General features: G+C 43.4%; 1 protein-coding gene and 1 long non-coding RNA gene across 4 annotated transcripts; one reads left to right on the top strand and one right to left on the bottom strand.

Annotated features, from left to right (window-relative positions):
- Positions 1-284: 284 nt before the first annotated feature.
- On the top strand, positions 285-17,969 carry RDH11 (retinol dehydrogenase 11). 3 transcript variants are annotated; one of them, XM_038545029.1, is made up of 7 exons: positions 285-437; positions 3,187-3,305; positions 3,869-4,024; positions 5,605-5,709; positions 6,439-6,648; positions 9,200-9,389; positions 16,058-17,969. In XM_038545029.1, the coding sequence occupies exons 1-7, from the start codon at positions 433-435 to the stop codon at positions 16,158-16,160; spliced, it is 888 nt and encodes a 295-aa protein (XP_038400957.1). In that variant the 5' UTR covers positions 285-432; the 3' UTR covers positions 16,161-17,969. The 3 variants fall into 3 exon arrangements, with proteins under 3 accessions (XP_038400957.1, XP_038400956.1, XP_038400958.1); XM_038545028.1 differs by lacking the exon at positions 285-437 and adding an exon at positions 724-881; XM_038545030.1 differs by lacking the exon at positions 285-437 and adding an exon at positions 2,214-2,334.
- Positions 4,946-9,364, bottom strand: LOC119872879. Its single transcript, XR_005363448.1, has 2 exons — positions 9,266-9,364; positions 4,946-5,455 (listed from the first exon to the last, which is right to left on the bottom strand). It is a non-coding gene; the product is annotated as an uncharacterized LOC119872879 (long non-coding RNA).
- Positions 17,970-19,371: the final 1,402 nt, after the last annotated feature.

Genomic DNA, 19,371 nt, shown 5'->3' with positions numbered 1-19,371 from the left:
AGAGCTGAAAGGAATAATTGAACAGGGAATCCACTTGTTCTCAGAGAATTTTCATGGCCTTACTTCAAGACAGGATTACATATTTCATGAGTAAGCAAAACCAACTGTGCTAATCTGAGAAATTCAGTGCTACCCGGGGAGTTAATATATCTAATCCAAGTCACCAGGAAACCTGTGTCCTGTTATCAACTAAGACCCAAACAGCAGGAAAATCATGATAGTTAGCATGATGACACACAATAAAGTGATTCTCCCGCTAGTGTCTTCACGGACAGGTTGCTTATACTCCACTGGAGGAAAGAATCCCCAAGGAGGAAGGATTCTCACCTCTCCCCTTCCTTCCCAACTGTCAGACTCCAACTGCTCCTCTCCTGTGTAATCCGCCTCCTGGAACACTCCCCTGACGCCAATCTTTGATTCCCAGGAGAAACAATGCGGTAACTGGCTCATTATGGTTGGGGAAAATGTAACCAGGATCTGGACTTGGGCACCGGGAGCTAGAGGACCGGGGAGGTTTCACAACAACCCCGGTGGCCCGAGGACTGTGGGAGCTGGACGGTCCTAGAGGCCCTCGAGCGTAGATGCTCGGGCATTGGAGGCGTACGAGGCGCTACCAGGCAAGGGTCTGGTTGCCCGAGCCTCTGCAAGCAGCTCCCTCACGCCCAAGCTGTGGACTACATTTCCCAGACGGCTTTGCGCCCTGGGCCGTCGTACTAAGACTAGGGCGTGTCGGGGAGCAGCGGTCTCGCTCGGCCGGCGCGGTCTGGGCGTTTCGGTCCGTCCCTGCAGCCGCAGCAGCCGCCGGGCAAGATGATCACGTTCCTGCTCCTGCTCCTCCTTCTTCTCCCCCTTTTCCTGTACATCGCTGCACCCCAAATCAGGTCTGTGCAAATGTATTGCCTTCTCTTGAGGAGAATTCAGAAGGACGTTAATCCTCACCGGAGCTCTGTTTCCAAAAGAAGGAAAAGGAAAAAAAATTCCCCTGGGGGGGCTGGCTCCGTGTAGGTCGAGGCCGGGAGTTCGGTTGGTCGGAGGAGGTCTAGCTGTCCTGGATTGCGGGGAGCGAGAGCAGGAGACCCCAGGCGGCGGGAAGGGCACCTCACTTTGTTCCTCCCGGTCCCTTTTTTTTTTTTTTTTTCTTAGCAGCCCTTGCTTCCTGCTCCAGAGAATCCGGAATGCAAGGCTACCTCACTTAGGTTTCCAGCATTGCGGGATTTCAGACCCTAAAATGGAGTGTGGACCTTACGACTGTTTCTCCCCCTCGCTCCCACGCCTTGAACCAGCCCTGTCTTAGCTTCTTGCCTCCAGCCTTTGAAGTACAATGGAGCGATTCGACTTTTTTGCTTTCTGGAACTGTCCCTCGGTGGGGATCGTGGTATCTGGAGGCCCACTGCTTGCACTCTTGATGCTGTGAGATTCGCTCTTTCTCTGGGCGGATATTGGAAAGGAAAGAAATGAAGGGGTTTCATCCTGAGCCGCATCCTGCCTTCAGAGCAGGAGTGTCCGGGGGCCTGAATCATGCCCGGGATTTGGGGGTGGGGGGACGAGAGGCTGAAGGGTAGTGGTCTCTGGAGCTGGTGACACATCAGCCAATGGCTGGCTGGATGCCTCAGAGAATCGGCGGAGAGCAGCACAGCGGGCGCCTGCTGATTGGTTCTGAGTCAATCACCAGTAGTGACGGTGATCCAGAGACTGAGGACCCCGTCCTGCCCCGGGGGCGGGGCGGGGGCGGGGTCACCATCCACCCTCGTGCTCCTCTTCTAGTTTTTTTTTTTTCTCTCCTTTTCTGAACCCCTAGGGCTCCCACTCAGATAAGAACGCTTTTTATCTCTTGCCACCACAAGATCCTCTTACCCAAATAGTATCTCAATGAAAAGTTGAGCCTGGGGATCCCTGGGTGGCTCAGCGGTTTAGCGCCTGCCTTCAGCCCAGGGCCTGATCCTGGAGTCCTGGGATCGAGTCCCACATGGGGCTCCCTGCATGGAGCCTGTTGCTCCCTCTGCCTGTGTCTCTGCCAATCTCTCTCTCTGTCTCTCATGAGTAAATAAAATCTTAAAAAAAAAAAAAAAAAAGTGGAGCCTGAACTGAAAACAGTGCTCACATCTCTGAGGAAGATTATACCGCAAGGGTCATAGCCCCAACCACCTGGCTAGGTCGTGGGAGCTAGCCCACAGCTAGACTTTTCCTACTTCATTGTCTCTTTGGTTCCTGTTGGTAAGGAGAAGAAAGAGCTCAGAAGAGATCCTGATTTGTTGTCATTCCTGGAGCTAAAACTGAAAGGATATGAAAAACTGACCAGGGAGGCTTGTTCTCTGAGGAGGAAGATATCTTTTGGTGAGCATCATGAGTTAGTTTGTTTTGCTTCCTTACTGGCCTGTGTGCACAAAGCAGGTAGCTTTAGTGGCTAGGCATGTGTGCCTTGCAGCCCCAAGTTCAATGAAAAAGCTGAAACACTCTTTAAAAGTGCATCTCCTGGTCAAGAGGGTTTTTTTTTGGTTTTGTTTTGTTTTTTTGACTTGAGTCTTGAAATTTGCAAAGAAAAAAAGAATAGTTTGAGAGGTGCTAATCCCTGTTGGTGGGTTCATTTCTTTGGAAAAGAGGGGTAGTATAGTGCTAGGAACAAAGACAAATTAAACCAGGACTTGAATCTCAGCTCCCCTTTGATTTGTGTCTTTTCTTTGTCTCATTTTTGATTGTGTGTGTGCATGTTTCCGTTTGTTTCACCCCAGGTTGATAAGCTTCCTTAATTTTAACTTTTTGTGTTGGATTAGCTCTGTATGGAGGCCATAAAGTGCCAGTTGTGGACAGATTGATGTAAGTGGACCAGTTCTTGCTTCTAGGCTGAGTCTTATGATTCCCTAAGCCTGTCAAAGAGCTCAAACTGAAGCCAGGTGCCTGAATAATCAAATATTTATCCAGTTCTTGTACTGCAGGGGGCAGCTCTAAAGTTTGCCATTATAATAAAATTGCTTTTGTTCTTGAGCAAGAGCAGAAAATTTTTGAGCAAAAAAACCTTGAGCAAGAGCAGAAAACTTTTCTTCAACTGTCCTTAATCTATAAAAGGACAGCACTGGAAAGAACCAAAGTAAACCTTAGCCTTGGGATCGGAAGACGTGGTAGCTGCAGGAACCTCTGGCTGAGACCAAGAGAATGAAGAATTGATGAGCTCTCCTTCTCTCTCTACAGGAAAATACTGTCTAGGGGTGTGTGTACATCAACTGTCCAACTTCCTGGGAAGGTAGCTGTGGTCACTGGAGCCAACACAGGCATTGGAAAGGAGACAGCAAAAGAGCTGGCTCAAAGAGGCAAGCTCATCTGCTTCTAATTCCCTCCTACTGCTGCCATTTTATCCCTCACAAGGATGACCATGCTGATTATTTCCCCCCAGTCTTGGAATTCGAGAACTCTCCAAGTGTCTAACAGATTTGCTGGTCTGAACCTAGTATAATTCACTACATATAATAGACACTTAATGACTTATTGATTTCTTTTTCTTTTTTGATTTGCTCATCAAATACCCCTGTCATGAAGTAAGGGTAAAATTCCCATTTAAACAAAACAGTAGGGGTGCCTGGGTGGCTTGGCTGGTTAAGTGTCTGCCTTCAGCTCAGGTCATGATCCTAGGATACTGGGACTGAGCCCCACATTGAGCTCCAGCTCAGCGGGGAGTCTGCTTCCTCCTCTCCCTTGGCCCCTTCCCCTCTGCTCAAGCACTTTATCTGTCTCTCTTTCTTTCTCAAATAATTAAATAAAAATCTTTTTAAAATAGTAAAATAGAACAGGAAATCACACTTATAAGTCTATAAGTCTATAGTGTCTACTCAAAAGCAGAGCTGACAGTTTGTCTCTTTTATGTTTTGGTTGACAGGAGCCCGTGTATATTTAGCATGCCGGGATGTGCTAAAGGGGGAACTGGTGGCCCGAGAGATCCAGACCATGACAGGGAACAAACAGGTCTTAGTGCGGAAACTGGACTTGGCTGATACGAAATCTATTAGAGCCTTTGCTAAAGGCTTCTTAGCAGGTAAGTATAAAAGTATAATCTCCAGTTTTATACTGGAGATTATGTTGTTGGTCTTGCAGTCAACATAGCAGACTTAGTTAAAGGAAAAGCTCCTTCTCCCTCTTTAATACATAGAAATGCTAGATAAGTTATAATCAAAAACTTTCATTTGTAGCTAACTCCTTAGTAACAAAGGGGGAATCCTTAAGAAGCAGAAACAAAAAATGAGTTTAAAAGTCATAGCAGGGATCCCTGGGTGGCGCAGCGGTTTGGCGCCTGCCTTTGGCCCAGGGCGCGATCCGGGAGACCCTGGATCGAATCCCATGTCGGGCTCCCAGTGCATGGAGCCTGCTTCTCCCTCTGCCTGTGTCTCTGCCCCGCTCTCTCTCTCTCTCTCTCTCTGTGACTATCATAAATAAATAAAAATTAAAAAAAAAAAAGTCATAGCAGGGATCCCTGGGTGGCTCAGCGGTTTGGCGCTTGCCCTTGGCCCAGGGCGCAATCCTGGAGACCTGGGATCGAATCCCACATCGGGCTCCCGGTGCATGGAGCCTGCTTCTCCCTCTGCCTGTGTCTCTGCCTCTCTCTCTCTGTGTGACTATCATAAATAAATAAATAATTAATTAATTAAAAAAAAATAAAAAATAAAAGTCATAGCAGTGCATAAGAACTAAAGCCAAAAACCTCACAGGAATATCAGAACTCAGTATGAGCTTTAGGGTCTGGAGTCTAAATACTCATACAGAGACAGGAGATGAGGCCGCAGGCCTTGAGGGGAGCTGTATCTTGGCTCCACATAGGGTTGGGATTCACAAAAAACTATATGGTCCATGGTATAGGGGCTTAAAAAAAGTAGGCAACCAGCTCCAAGACCTAGAAAAGAAGCTTATCTTCTCTTTAGGTCGTAGATGGTTAGAGAGTCATCTGCAAGATATTAGAACCTCAAGTTGGCATCATCTGTGTAGGAGAATTTATTACATCACCAAATGGTACAAGAATCTTGAGCTGAGGAGTTCACATAAAACCCTGTAGTATCACATCAAAATCAAACCCAAGAGTAGTCTGTAGGCATATCTCCTCATATCACAGGAATCTTGGCCTCCCTAGGTAAACAACTTCTACGGATATGAGCTCATAGTTAGAAATTACAAATCGCATGAGGAAAATAAGCCACAAAAAAAGAGTTGTCAGATGCAACAAAGAGGTGAAACCAGCACCTTTTGGCACCTTTTGGAGTTCTCCGGTGGCAGAGGTGCATACAAAACAGCCTTTTTTTCTCTTATTTTGGTATCTTCTGATTCAGCTCGGAAGGTCTTTCTATTAGGAGAGGTGAACAGAACATTTTCCAAAAAGCAGTTAAGTAGCTCTTCAGTTGGAAAGATCGGAAAGGCCATTTGGTTGTGTAAGAAGGAATTTTGCTCTGTATGTAAGTATGCAGGATTCAGCTAAAGTCTTAAACAGGGAAAAAAATACAAAATACAAATGAACAGGAAAGATTGAAGTCATGCATCACCATTTTTAAAGCATAGGCATAAGGCAGACTTCTCAGATATAACTGCAGTGGCTGGCTGCTTCAACACCACATCTCCTCTTCCCTGCAGAGGAAAAGCATCTTCACATTTTGATCAACAATGCAGGAGTGATGATGTGTCCCTACACTAAGACAGTAGATGGCTTTGAGATGCACATGGGTGTCAACCACTTGGGTAAGAAATCTGGTCTTGGGGCACCTGGGTGGCTTAGTAAGTTAAGTGTCTGCCTTCAGCTCAGGTCATGATCCTGGGATGGAGCCCCACATCTGGCTCCCTGCTAAGTGTGGAGTCTGCTTCTCGCTCTGCTCCTTCCCAGCTCATGCTTGCATACACACTCTCAAATAAATAAATAAAATCTTAAAAAAGAAAAAAAAAAGGGAAGAAGAAATCTGGTCTCAACAAAACTAGAAGAAATCCAGAGTTCTCCTTAAAAAACTTAGGGGTTAGACTGAGCCGTCATTGTGGTGTAAGTGACCTCTGGGCCCTGATAGACCACAAGTGAATGGTTCTGCCCAGAAGTTCAGGGATAAACTTAGGCCCTCTTGAGGTTCCACCATATTTTAATTTGCAATCCAGATTCAATTTACCTTGGGGTATTTTTGAACAGCCTAATTTAACTGGGGGCTGTGTTGCTTTCTTTGTGGTGATCCTCATGGCCAGCATCAGATAGACCCTGCCTGCCCTTGAGTGATATTAATCAAAGTCGGAAGGAGACAAGACTTCATTCATATTCACATGATCCAGACCTCCCTCATGGAAGGTATTTCCCCAAACCCTCACTGAACTTGTTCTGTAGTTGATAATTAATGAGGCAAAAAGCCATGTTCCTGAGTTTTCTGCAGGGCTCATTATTCCCTTTACCCTGGCATTGGCCCCGGCCATTAATTCTAGTTTTTCTCATAGGTCACTTCCTCTTGACCCACCTGCTGCTAGAGAAGCTGAAGGAGTCAGCCCCATCAAGGATAGTGAATGTGTCTTCCCTAGCACATCACCTGGGAAGGATCCACTTCCATGACCTACAGGGCGAGAAATTCTATAATTCAGGTCTGGCCTACTGTCACAGCAAGTTAGCCAACATTCTCTTCACCCAAGAACTGGCTCGGAGGCTCAAAGGTAGGCTTAGAAGAAATGAGTATAGAGATAAGAGTCAATGGGAAGTAGCAAAAAGCCACAGAATACCTACTGTTCTCTGGAGCCCATCCCCTGGACAAAACCTGATGCCATGACTGTAACTGTATTATTTTAGTAAGTAGCCCACAACTGAATATTGGAGGTGGCTGGCAGGAGATTGGGAAATTCTGACTTTGAGTCTTAAGGCTTGGCTTTAGCGCTTATAGCTGTGTGACCTGCAGCAAGCTACTTAACTTTTCAAGACTTATTTCCTCATAAGTAAAATGGGACTACTTTATAGGTTATTGTCCTCGTTAGGTCAGCCCTTGTGAGCAAGCAAGGTTTTTTATTCATAGTGAGACTAGATAGAAGGGAGGGACCTGGGAGTGCCTGGGTGGCTCAGTTGGCTCAGTGTCTGACTCTTGATTTGGGCTCAGGTCATGATCTCAGGGTTGTGAGATTGAGCTCTGAATCAGGCTCTGGGCTCAGCACAGAGTCTGCCTGAGATTTGCTCTCTCCCTCTCCCTCTGCCCCACCTATGCATGTGCTCTCTCTTTCTCTCTCAGATAAATAAATAAAATCTTTGAAAAAAAATGTGTGTGGGAGAGGGACCTGATCTGGCACCAGATACAACCATTAGTATAAAACAGGTGCTGGACTATGGTGGTGGTAGGGAGCAGGACTGTCTCCCTAACAGCAGAAGGTTACATAAGAGAGAAATGTATGCTTGAAGAGGGGAGTCTCCAATCACAAATACAGAGGTCTTTTGCCCTGCCTGCTCTGAATTTTCGATAAAAAGTAGAGTAATTCAGGGCAGACAGCTGGAGTTGCCTTAGGAATGGAGGCAGGCAGAATTTTGGCTCAAGGAGTCAGACGCAGGAGCCCCATCATTGAATGAGCTCATCAAACTATGTGGAAATTAAATAGGTTACAGAGTGGGTGGGACAAAGCATCTAAGGATGTTGAGAAACATTCCAGGCAGACAGAATAAAATGTTCAAGGGTCTGGGCTCAGTTTGAGTAATTGAGAGGCTGCTGTGATTAAAATGTAGAAAGCAAGAAGAATAGAGGTCTGAGCTGAGACTGGTGAGGTAGACAGAAGCAAAATCTATAGAGGCTGTGGTAGGGATTTTAGTGGAAGAGCACTGGAGAACCTTTAAAATGAAAGCCTTTTTTAAAAGGGGGGCAGGAGGGGCGCCTGGGTGGCTTAGTGGTTGAGAGTCTGCTTTTGGCTCAGGTCATGATCCTGGGGGCCTGGGATCAAGTTCTGCATCAGGCTCCCTGCTCAGTGGGGAGCCTGCTTGTTCCTCTGCCTATGTCTCCGAATAAATTTTTTTAAAAATGGGGGCAGGAGTGCATGCAGCAGGTGATTTCTGTAGTCTAGGTGAGAAATGAGGGTGGCTTGGACCACAGTGGAGACGGAGGGTAGTAGACACTCCTAAGAGTTATTTAGGATGGGAAACCCCCAGGGCTTGTTGATGGATATACATGGTAAGGTGGGGAGTTATCAAGAACTGCTCTGTGTGCCTGCCTGGTTGGGAGTTAGGGAACACTGCAAGATCCAGGTTTGGCCTTAAAAGTATGAAGTTAGTTTTGGAGTGTGTGAGCATTACTATGGGTCATCTAGAATAGATGTCAAGTTGGAAATAATATATGTCCATAGTCCTTTATCTGCAATCATGAAATCCACAAAGACATGAAAATTCACTTTTTTCAGAAGCTTGACACCAAAGCTCATTTGGCAGCAAAACTTCACTTGTACTAGGGAGATTAGATTATAAACAGTACTGTTTATAACCTAATATATATATATTATACCTAATATATGTGTGTGTATATATATATATATATATATATATATATGCCATATTATTTTTCTAAAATCAATAAAAATTTACTGGGTGCAAGAATTAGGTTTACCCCTATTTTAAGAGGAAACTGAGTCACAACATAGGGAGATTGCCCTGGGTCACACAGCTAATGAGAGGCAAAGCTAGGATTTGAAACTGGGCAGTCTGACCACAGAGTCTGTGCCCTTAGCCACTAGAATATACTGCCTCTCATAGTCAGCCAAGAGTTCAAAGGAGTATAATGTGCACAAAAATGTGCCTGCCATATAGTTACAGAGAGGGAGTTTAGCAAGCCATGAGAATTCCAGCATTTGAAGTTTGGGTAGAAGATGATGGACTGGTCCAGGAAACTGGTAGGAAGTAGTGGGTTAAGAACACCAGAAGGAGGGTGGGGTCACAGAAGCCAACAAAAAGGCAGCTTTGAGAAAAGAATGATTATTGTTGTCAAGTGCTCCTGAGAGGTTGAGTTCTGCCTCTACTGTTCCCTAACAGTGAATAACCTCGTTGAGCTTTAATCTTAACCTATGGATCCTCCATTGGGATTTATAAATTACTGTGAGGAGTCCCTGTAATACTATTGTGGGAAGGGAGTCTTCATGGGGTCAAATGTTTGTTCACACCCTCTGCTCTCCTTGGCTATTTGACAATATCAAATTATGTCTTCCTCTATGTGGTACCCGCCCCCCCCCCCCCCCCCCCAATCAGGCTCTGGCATTACAGCGTACTCTGTACACCCTGGCACAGTCAAATCTGAACTGGTTCGGCACTCACCTTTCATGAAATGGATGTGGTGGCTTTTCTCCTTCTTCATCAAGACCCCTCAACAGGGAGCGCAGACCAGCCTGTATTGTGCCATCACGGAAGGTCTTGAGGTTCTAAGTGGGCATCATTTCAGGTATGAATGTATTTATTTTTGATGATGGGGTTTTACTGCCCAAAGGAAATAATTTGGATTTGTCTGGTGTACTATACTCCTCTTAAAAAGTACTTTGTGCGACATATCTTTTGTCTTTTCACTCGGGTTCCTACCTGGTAATAAGGGGGTTGACTCATTTGCATTTTTTGTGGTACGGCTAGGTTTGATTTTCTCCATGGCAATCATTTGTTATGTTTTCTGGCTGTTTCTTTTCTTCCTATCTTATGTTATGTCCATCCAGTTTTCTTTTTTTTTTTTTTTTTTTTTTTCCATCCAGTTTTCTTTGTTCCTTCTTGGACTCCTAGTTCAATTTTTTTTTTTTTTTTACATTAAAAAGAATTTTTTTTTAAAATATTTTATTTATTTATTCATTCATGAGAGACAGAGAGAGAGAGAGGCAGAGACACAGGCAGAGGGAGAAGCAGGCTCCATGCAGGGAGCCCGACGTGGGACTCAACCCCAGGACTCCAGGATCACATCCTGGGCCAAAGGCAGGCGCTAAACCGCTGAGTCACCCAGGGATACCCTACGTTAAAAAGAATTTGAATCTGTATTTCTCTATTGTCTTCAGGACTAAAGTAATATTGATAGACTCCCTTCGTGAATCAATGAAAACTTTTAAAACTTTTTATTGTAGACAACTTTGAATATACACAGTAGTTGATAAAATAGCACATTGAACGCCCCCACCCCCACCCCCACTGTATGCCCATAAGGGCAGCCTCAACAACCATTAAGCTGTGGCTAGCACTCCTCTATCTCCATGCACCAGGCCTTCCCGTATTTCCCCCCCCTCATGTTTTTTTTTTAAGATTTTATTTATTTATTCATGAGAGAGACAGAGAGAGAGAGAGAGAGAGAGAGAGGCAGAGACACAGGCAGAGGGAGAAGCAGGCTCCATGCAGGGAGCCCGACGTGGGACTCGATCCCGGGACTCCAGGATCACGCCCTGGGCCAAAGGCAGGCGCTAAACCGCTAAGCCACCTAGGGATTCCCCCTCTCATGTTATTTTGAAGCAAATCTCAGACATCACATAAGACTGAAATTTTATAATGTTTTTACCTCCCCCTTCAAGATCATGTGGAAATAACTTGACATTTTAGAGAAAGGGCTGTAAATAAATTAAAATTAGAAAGAAAGGTAGACTGTTAGATAATGAAAGGCCCATAGTATCAGGCTTGGAGAGGAGCCACAGAAGTTGTTCCGGTAGAGAAATAATTTGCTCGGTGCTTTAGTGAAACATCCCTGGTGACTTTGTTTAATGAATGAATAAATAATCCAAGTGAGAGAATGAGTTCCTGATTTAGGGTAATGACAGTTGGAATACAAAGGAAGGTTAAGTGATAGAAGCCCTGAGGAGGCAGAATTTTTATGGCTTGATAACTAAATGAGTGAGGGGTCAGGGAGGAGTTAGTGACCTGGGGTCAAGCCTCACTTACTCGGAGATGGATAATGACATTAACTGAGACAGCAGACATGGAAAAATCACATGTAGAGCTTAGGGTTCTTTGATTCCAAAGCAGTGGAAATAGACTCACACTAACTTAAGTGAGAAGGGAATTTATTAAAATATGGGGATTCTCCTAAGAACCAAAGAGAAGACTGAAAAGTCAGGCTTAGAACAGACAGTGGCCAGTCAGCTGGCCAAGGCACTGCTGCTGGAATGAGCATAGGCCCACTACCTTCAGTCTTTGTTTTATTGCTCACCATTCACTCTCTAGCAAGGAAGCACTGGATCTTTCATCCTCTCATCCTCACTCCCTTGGTGAGGGGAAGACCGGCTCTTGATTAATGGGGTTTTCAAACTGTGGGAAGAAGGTAATTCCTCAGAAAGGGATCAGGTTGCTATTGCTGAAACAGTGTGGAATGGAGGTGCCTGGATGGCTCAGTCCGTGAAGCATCTGACTCTTGATCTGCTCAGGTCTTAATCTCAGGGTTGTGGAGATGGAGCCCTGCATTGGGATCCACGCTGGGCATGGCCCCTGCTTGAGACTCTCCTTTACCTCTGTCCCATCACCCCCTTAAAAAAAAAGAATGTGAATAGGCTGGTTGCCCACTATGTAATAAACCTAGCTCGGTCCATGTTGAGTTTGTTATCCATAGGACTCCATGTGAGTAGAAATGTATAGCATTGGAAATATGATCTGAAACCCAGGAAGATAAATTTATTTTTTATTTTATTTTATTTTTTTTAAGATTTTTTATTTTTTTATTCATAGAGACACAGAGAAAGAGAGAGAGGCAGAGACACGGGCAGAGGGAGAAGCAGGCTCCATGCAGGGAGCCTGATGTGGGACTCGATCCCAGGTCTCCAGGATCATGCCCCGGACTGCAGGCAGCGCTAAACTGCTGCGCCACTGGAGCTGCTCAGGAAGATAAATTTATATAGTTTTATGTACTAGAAAGATTTTCCATAAGTGACTGGATTCATCTTCCCTGGAGATTTTAAGCCTGTGACAGCTGTTTAAAGAAAGTTAGCCTCAAATCCGTGACTTAGTAATTATTTAATTGACTTTTGAAGAGCCTTTACAGTGCCATGGATTCTTAATTTTAAGTATTTCGAAGATCCAACAGCAGCTATATTGACCACTATCAAAAAATGAACATAAGTCTCTCTTAACTGAAGCATTGAAACTTTGCACTGGTTATACTTTCTGACTGAAATCACAAATCTACTTTTTGTGTCTATGGATCTGTCTGTACTGGACATTTCATATCAATGGAATCATATAATATGTGGCCTTTTGTGATTGGCTTCTTGCTCACTTAGCATAATGTGTTCAAGGTCATCTGTGCCAAAGCATGTATCAGTGTATCATTCCTTTTAATCACCAAATAATGTTTGATTTTGTGGATATACCATATTTTATTTATCCATTCATCAGTTGATGGGCATTTGAATTATCACTTTTTGGCTAATTGAGTAATGAGGCTATGATATTCACGTACAGATTTTTGTATGGAGATTTCTCTTGGTTTATATACCTATAAATGGAATCCCACTGGAATATGGGTCGTAGGGATGCCTGGGTGGCTCAGCAGTTTAGCATCTGCCTTCGGCCCAGGGCATAATCATGGAGTCCCAGGATCGAGTCCCACATTGGGTTCCCTGCATGGAGCCTGCTTCTCCCTCTGCCTGTGTCTCTGCCTCTCTCTCTCTCTCTCTCTCTCATGAATAAATAAATAAAATCTTAAAAAAAATACATGGGGGGGGGAATACGGGAAGGGCTGTGTCTCTGCCTCTCTCATGAATAAATAAATTAAATCTTAAAAAAAAAAAAAAGAAGAATATGGGTTGTATATCAACTCCATGTTTAACTGTTGAGGAACTGTCAGACTGATTTCCCACCTGGCTGTACCATTTTATGTTGCCACCAGCAGTGGATAAGTGTCCCAATTTCTCTGTACCCTTGCTTACACTTCTTATTGTCTGTCCTTTTGATTTTAGCCATCCTGGTAAGCATGAAGTAATTTTTCTACTTATGTTTTTCTAGTTTTTCTCATTGGTTTTCATTTGCACTTTTCTGCTAATGATGTTAAGCTTCTTTTCATGCACTTATTGTCCATTTGTTTATCTTTATTGGAGAAATGCCTATTCAAATCCTTAGTCCATTTTTAAAATGGATCATTGTCTTTTTATTGTTTAATTGTAATAGTTCTTTATATAGTCTGGATTCAAGTCCCTTATCAAATGTGTGATTTACAAATATTTTCTCCCATTCTTTGGTTTGTTTCTTTACTTTTTTTATGGTGTCTTTTGAAGCAGAGAAGTTTTTTGATGAAGTATAATTTACTGATTTTTTTTTTTTTGTCACTTGTGCTTTTGGTGTTATATCTAGGAAACCATTGTCTAACCGAAGGTCACGAAGATTTACTATGTTTTCTTCTAATTGTTTTATAATTTGAGCATTACATTTCTATCTATGATTCATTTTGAATTAATTTCTATATATATTATGAGGTAGGAGTCCCACTTCAATTTTGCATGTGGATATCCAGTTGTCCCAGAACTGTTTGTTGAAAAGTTGTTTTTTCCAACAACTTTTGAATTTTGTTAGCTGTATTAAAATGACTTGGGCTGGGACACTTGGGTAGCTCAGTTGGTTCAGCATCCAACGCTTGATCTTGGCTCAGGTCTTGATCTCAGGGCCATGAGTTCATGCTCTTTGTTAGGAAAAAAAAAAAATTCCTTGGGCTGCCATAATGGAATACCAGAAATTAATTTCCCTACAGTTCCGGAGGATGGGAGTTCAAGATCAAGGTGCCAGCAGGGTTGGTTTCTGGTGAGGCCTCTATTCCTGGCTTATAGAGGGCTGCCTGCGTGCTCTGTCCTCACATGGCTTTTACTCTATGTGTGCACATTCCTGGTGTCTCCTCTTCTTATAAGGACACTAACTAGTCTTACTGAATAGGGCCCTATATTTATGACCTTACTTAACCTTAATTATCTCTTTAAAGGCCCTATCTCCAAATATAGTCACATTATGTATTAGAGATTCAACATACAGACTTTGGGGGACGTGATTCAGTCTATAACAGAATTATCAAAAATCAGTTGACGATAAATGTAAGGGTACCTCTATATTTTTAGTTTTGTTCTATTTATGTGTAGGTCTATCCTTATGCCAATAGTACAGTGTCTTGATTATTATGGCTTTGTAGTAAGTTTTGAAATTGGTCTTTTTATGTATACTGATTGATAATCCCCAAATTCCTACTGGAAATATCAGCACCATGACTGTGCTAATGCCATAACCACACTTAAGTAGCTTTTACAGTGGTATTTGAGTAAATTTTACAGCATGTCTTAGCTTATGGCACAAGGCACTTTCATGCCCATTATGTCATTATCTGTCATAACCTTCCAAAGAATGTAAGGCACAACACAGTAGAGACTATAGGGGCTTACAGAGGCCAACTTATTTCCAGAGAGTCTTATGGAGGCTTTGGTTCTCAGTGATGGTCTTTTTACTCAGCAGTGGCAGGCTGTGCTGGTCATGCTGGTGAATTCCCTTAAACAGAAGTACTATACTTACAAGTTTTGTTTTGTAAATGTGAAGATATCTTTAAGTGGTGTTTCTCAAACTTTTGTGCATTTTAGAATCATCTAAGGAAGTGGTTGAAAACAGAATCCTGGGCCTCTACCCTAGAGATTCTGATTTAGCAGGTTTGTATGGGGCCTGAGAATTGGCATTTCTAGCAAGCTCCCAGATGATGCTCCTGGTAGTCCATAACCCACTCTTTGATTAGCAGTGTCTCCATGGACATAATGTTAGGAGTTTGCTTCATGTGCTTACTTCAGACTTGCCAACTTTCCTTTTCACCTTCAGAATTTGCTTAAAATGTCTTGGAAGCAATTTCCTTGAAATAGTATAATTCTTAAAATTGCTTCTTATGTGACGTAAAAGATTGCAATCTGTTAAAAAAAAAAAAGATTGCAATCTGTTTACTCAATCACTTTTTTAAAAACCCTTTATTGAATACCTGCCATGTACTAGATGCAGCAAATAACAAAAATGAGTAAACTTTTCCTTGAGAAAACTTTCTGGGCAGTGCACAGTTTGTATACCTCTCCTGCATTTAATAGAGACTTAAAATAATTAGGCGTACAACAATGAAGAGAAAGTATATGAAAACACTTGGAAAAAAAAAAAAACACTTGGTACCTTATTGTTACATTTCTCTTATGCTATCAATCTTTTCCTTCCTTTGTTGTTTATGAAGCTGGCTTTACTTGTTATTTGAGTTTATAAACAGTTATAATTGGTGGCACAGGTGCAGTTGATTAAGAATCCAACTGTGGTTTTGGCTTAGGTCATGTTCTCAAGGTCATGAGATTGAGCCCTGCATTGGGTTTTGTGCTCATTGAGGAGTCTGCCTGGGATTCTCTCTCTCCCACGCCCTCTCTAACCCCTCCGCCTCATATTCTCTCTCTCTCTCTCTCCCTCTCTCAAATATTTAAATTAAAAAAAAATAGAAAAATAAAGTTATAATTGCAAGTAGACCAGAAATAGTAGGTTTCAGAGGAGTTTTTGTTTGTTTTAACCACTCCGAGCATCTGTAACCAATGTAATCTCTGCAACCTGACACAGTACAAGTCCTGTGTGAACAGGCTGGATATACACAGGTGTCAGTCAGACACTGATGTTATAGTTAAATATATACATATAAAGGAGAATATGAAGACTAAATGCTATGCATTATATATTAGACATTCTGATGAAAGGTAGCCTGGTGAGGAGATCTCAATGATAATTACATTTTCTCAGAGGTAAGGATTGGAGAATGAAGAGATAAGACAAAGACTGGCCCTATGAAGTACATAGAAGATATGTCATCCCTTGGTTGTTCTTCTGTCACATTCCTTGTTCCAGTCAGAGAACAGACTCCATTCTTTTTTTTTAATTTTTTTTTATTTTTTTTTATTTATGATAGTCACAGAGAGAGAGAGAGAGAGAGAGAGAGGCAGAGACACAGGCAGAGGGAGAAGCAGGCTCCATGCACCGGGAGCCCGATGTGGGATTCGATCCCGGGTCTCCAGGATCGTGCCCTGGGCCAAAGGCAGGCGCCAAACCACTGCGCCACCCAGGGATCCCCAGACTCCATTCTTAAACCCTGTGTTCTAAGCCTCTGTCTTTCCTTTCCAGTGACTGCAGTGTGGCATGGGTCTCTGCCCAGGCTCGGAATGAGACAATAGCAAGGCGGCTATGGGATGTCAGCTGTGACCTGCTGGGCATCCCTATAGACTGACAGGTGGTAGCAGTTGGGCTCAGGAGGAACATGCAGCAGACTACTGAGCACTCCCTGCCAAAATGATTCTCCTTCATGAGGGCCAAAACCTTGAGCACAAAGAGAACAAACTTTTTATCCCTGCCTGCTCGATGTCTGAGAAAAGCCCAGTGGACACTGCCAGATTCATCAAAACACCTTACATTAGTTCAGATTTACTTTACTCTTATTACTGCCAGAGTTACAAGGGATATCATAGGATAAGATCCTCATATGACCTGCAAACTCATACTCGCCTCCTGAAACCTACCACCTAGGAGAATCTTAGCTATGGCAGGGTCAATTTATGGCAGTTTGGACTACTTTCTATCCTCCTGACCACTGACCAACCTTCATTTCAAGAGGTCCACACTGCAGCCCCAGGTGAACTCCGAGAGTCAACAGTGGCTTGGCTCAAGAACAGCCAAGGTGAGGACTCATCCCTCATCTATTGAGAAAACCACCATATGCCAACATCTAGATTCTTTCAGGAAACTCGTAACTGAATCTGGATTATGGCATGGCTTTATCTCTGACAACCTAAAGCCACTGCTGTTAAGACACTTTTACATGTCTAGATCACAGGAGAGCTTCCTTTTCTAAGAAGTTTGTGGAATTGGAAGGATGGCAGAAATTTGGGGGAAGGCAGAAATAAAAATCAAGTTTAAACTGTAATTTTCCTGTTTCTCAGGCCAGCAAGTGGGTAAAGAAAGGAGTAGTATGGGAAGATAGACCACCTACCTGATTTCAGTTTACTGACCCCAGACCCATGGAGGCCTTTTTGTGCCTTAGTTTCTCTTAGATAATCAGAAGAAGGGAAAGGCTATTTGGTGATTGACACTGTGTATATCTTTGTGTGTTCTTATGTAGTTAGGGAGTTGGGATTATTTTCACAAAATTCAAAATAGCCACAAAGGAACTGTATTAAACTGGACTCAGTGCAGGTAAGTGTTCAAAGATGGAGTAAACAGTGACATCCAATCTTTAATGGAAATGGGTAAAGCTGCAAAGGGAAGCATATTCTGTGTATGTGGATAACTACTCAACAAGAAGCGCATGGGTAGCAGGGAAGAAGTCCAAAAAAGAGAAGAATCCCGGATTCTTCTGGAATGCAGTGAAAGGACTAGTTAAGGACTCAAAAAGCAAAGACACAGCTAAAGATGGGTATATGTAACTATGGAAGAATTGAGGGTGAGCACTCCAGTTAGCAAGACTCATACTGCTCTGTCTTAATAAGCACCAGTCAATCAATGTGGCAGAAAAAGATCCAAAGCAAAACAATTCTTTATTTGGTAAAATTATCCTAAGGAGTGATATGAGTAATTTTACAGTCAATTTCATAATCTTCAGAGCATTTCCGTACGTTACATTGACAAGATTTAAATGTCTATTTGGTAAAAAAATATACATTTAATTTGGAGAACTTTTATCAAAGGTCATGCTGCCAAAGGAAATTGGAGGAATCCAGAATGTTCCCATCACTTGCTTGGAGTATGTTATTCTAGTAGTTTGTGATTTTTTTCCATGGACTGACAATTAGATATTCACTTTGGTGGGAAAAAGTTATAAGATCACAGTCTTCTCATATTTGTGAATGAACATTCTCTTGTAGAACTTGTTTGGACTATTAAGGTATATATTTAGAAATGGTAAAAAAAAAAAAAAAAGTGGTTTTATGGAAAAATTGGAAAATTTTAAGAAGTTAATATTTTACTTAATTTATGTTGAACCGTCAATGACAAAAATTTTTTGATTATGTTATTTGCCAAAATAAAAACTGTAAGAATTAAAGTTTAGAGTCAACAGAAGAAAACAAATAAATGAAAGTTTAGTCATAAGACGAAAATACTTTTCATTATTAGGGTTATACAGTCACTTCTCATTTTTAAGGGTAATTTGTCCCAGAGTCTCACCACAGCACAGTCTCAATTCAAATGTCATTAACTTCGGTCATGTGATAACATGATCACTGATTCACCCATTTTCTACCTGTCTTTTATGATGCTGTTTAAAGAATAAAGAGTCCTTTATTCCATCCGAGGCTATTATGTTTCTCTCTCTCTCTCTCTCTCTCTCTTTTTTAAGATTGTATTTATTCATGAGAGAGGCAGAGACACAGGCAGAGAGAGAAGCAGGCTCCATGCAGGGAGCCCGACGTGGGACTCGATCCCAGGTCTCCGGGATCAGGCCCTGGCTGAAGGCGGCGCAAACCGCTGAGCCCCCCGGGCTGCCTTTTTGTACCTGCCCCTTCTGTCACAATGCCGTGGGACTTCTCACTGTACACTTCCACTAACACCTTCAGAGTTTGCTCTCTATACTCAGTGAATATTAGGCGCTCAACGTGTTCGTTGAATCAGTGGTCAATGAGTCAGTCTAATAAAAATAAAGGTCCAGGAGATCTAAATCACCAGATCATCTCCCCCTGGACAGTCCCATATCTTTTAGTGTGTTTGCGCAGTTTTATATATTGGGCTGCCAAGCAGATCTTTCAGAGAGGGCTTCGATAGGAAAACCATGAAATAGTTGGAAATAGGAATTTCCCACCACCGAACCGTGAAAGCCAATGTAGTGAGTGCAGAAAAGGACTTCGTAATTGTTAACACATTATACAGAGTGGGAAAGAGACCTGACGAAGCGGGTCACCGCCTTGCTCCCCACATCACCAAAAAACAAAACAAAACAAAACAAAAAAAACCAAGTGCAGAGTGACCTTTATTCACCAACATACGCCCAAATCCAGCAGGACTACGCCTAACAAACACACTGCTGAGTGGCTGCATCCGGCGAGCCCAGACGCCGGAGGCCGAGCGTACTTTGCAGTCCTGCTGCCCGGGGACAACTTCGGAAAGCATGTGACCCTCCTCGCTTGGCCGCCCCGAAGTCCTCTACCGCTCGCGGGCAAGCTGGAACCTGGCTCGGCTATTTGTCCAGGGCTGAAAGCTAACGTTTAGCAGTCAGAGCGGCCAAGCGGTGCGATGACAGCGAAGACGGCCTTCCGGAGCTTGCAGACACCAAAGCACCTCGGGTCAGCACGGCCCCCGGCGCCTGCGGCCTGGCAGAACCACCGCCCCCGCCTCCGCGGGGCCTCGGAGTCCGAGCGTCTTCCGCGCCGAACTACAGCTCCCGGCATGCACAGCAGCGCCCTCCCCTCGCGGGAAGGCGGGGCCCCGGGGACAGGTGGCCTCGCTGCCCG

Source organism: Canis lupus, chromosome 8, assembly GCF_011100685.1.
Source record: "Canis lupus familiaris isolate Mischka breed German Shepherd chromosome 8, alternate assembly UU_Cfam_GSD_1.0, whole genome shotgun sequence".
NCBI lineage: Eukaryota > Metazoa > Chordata > Mammalia > Carnivora > Canidae > Canis > Canis lupus.
This window is presented reverse-complemented; position numbering and strand designations above follow the sequence as displayed.

What these genes read in the sequence shown, in the direction of transcription:
- RDH11 (XM_038545028.1), top strand. Translation starts at nt 811, where the DNA reads ATGATCACGTTCCTGCTCCTGCTCCTCCTTCTTCTCCCCCTTTTCCTG. An exon ending in CATGGGTGTCAACCACTTGG is followed by an intron (nt 5,710 to 6,438) that starts GTAAGAAATCTG and finishes TTTTTCTCATAG; the next exon opens with GTCACTTCCTCTTGACCCAC. An exon ending in CTAAGTGGGCATCATTTCAG is followed by an intron (nt 9,390 to 16,057) that starts GTATGAATGTAT and finishes TTTCCTTTCCAG; the next exon opens with TGACTGCAGTGTGGCATGGG.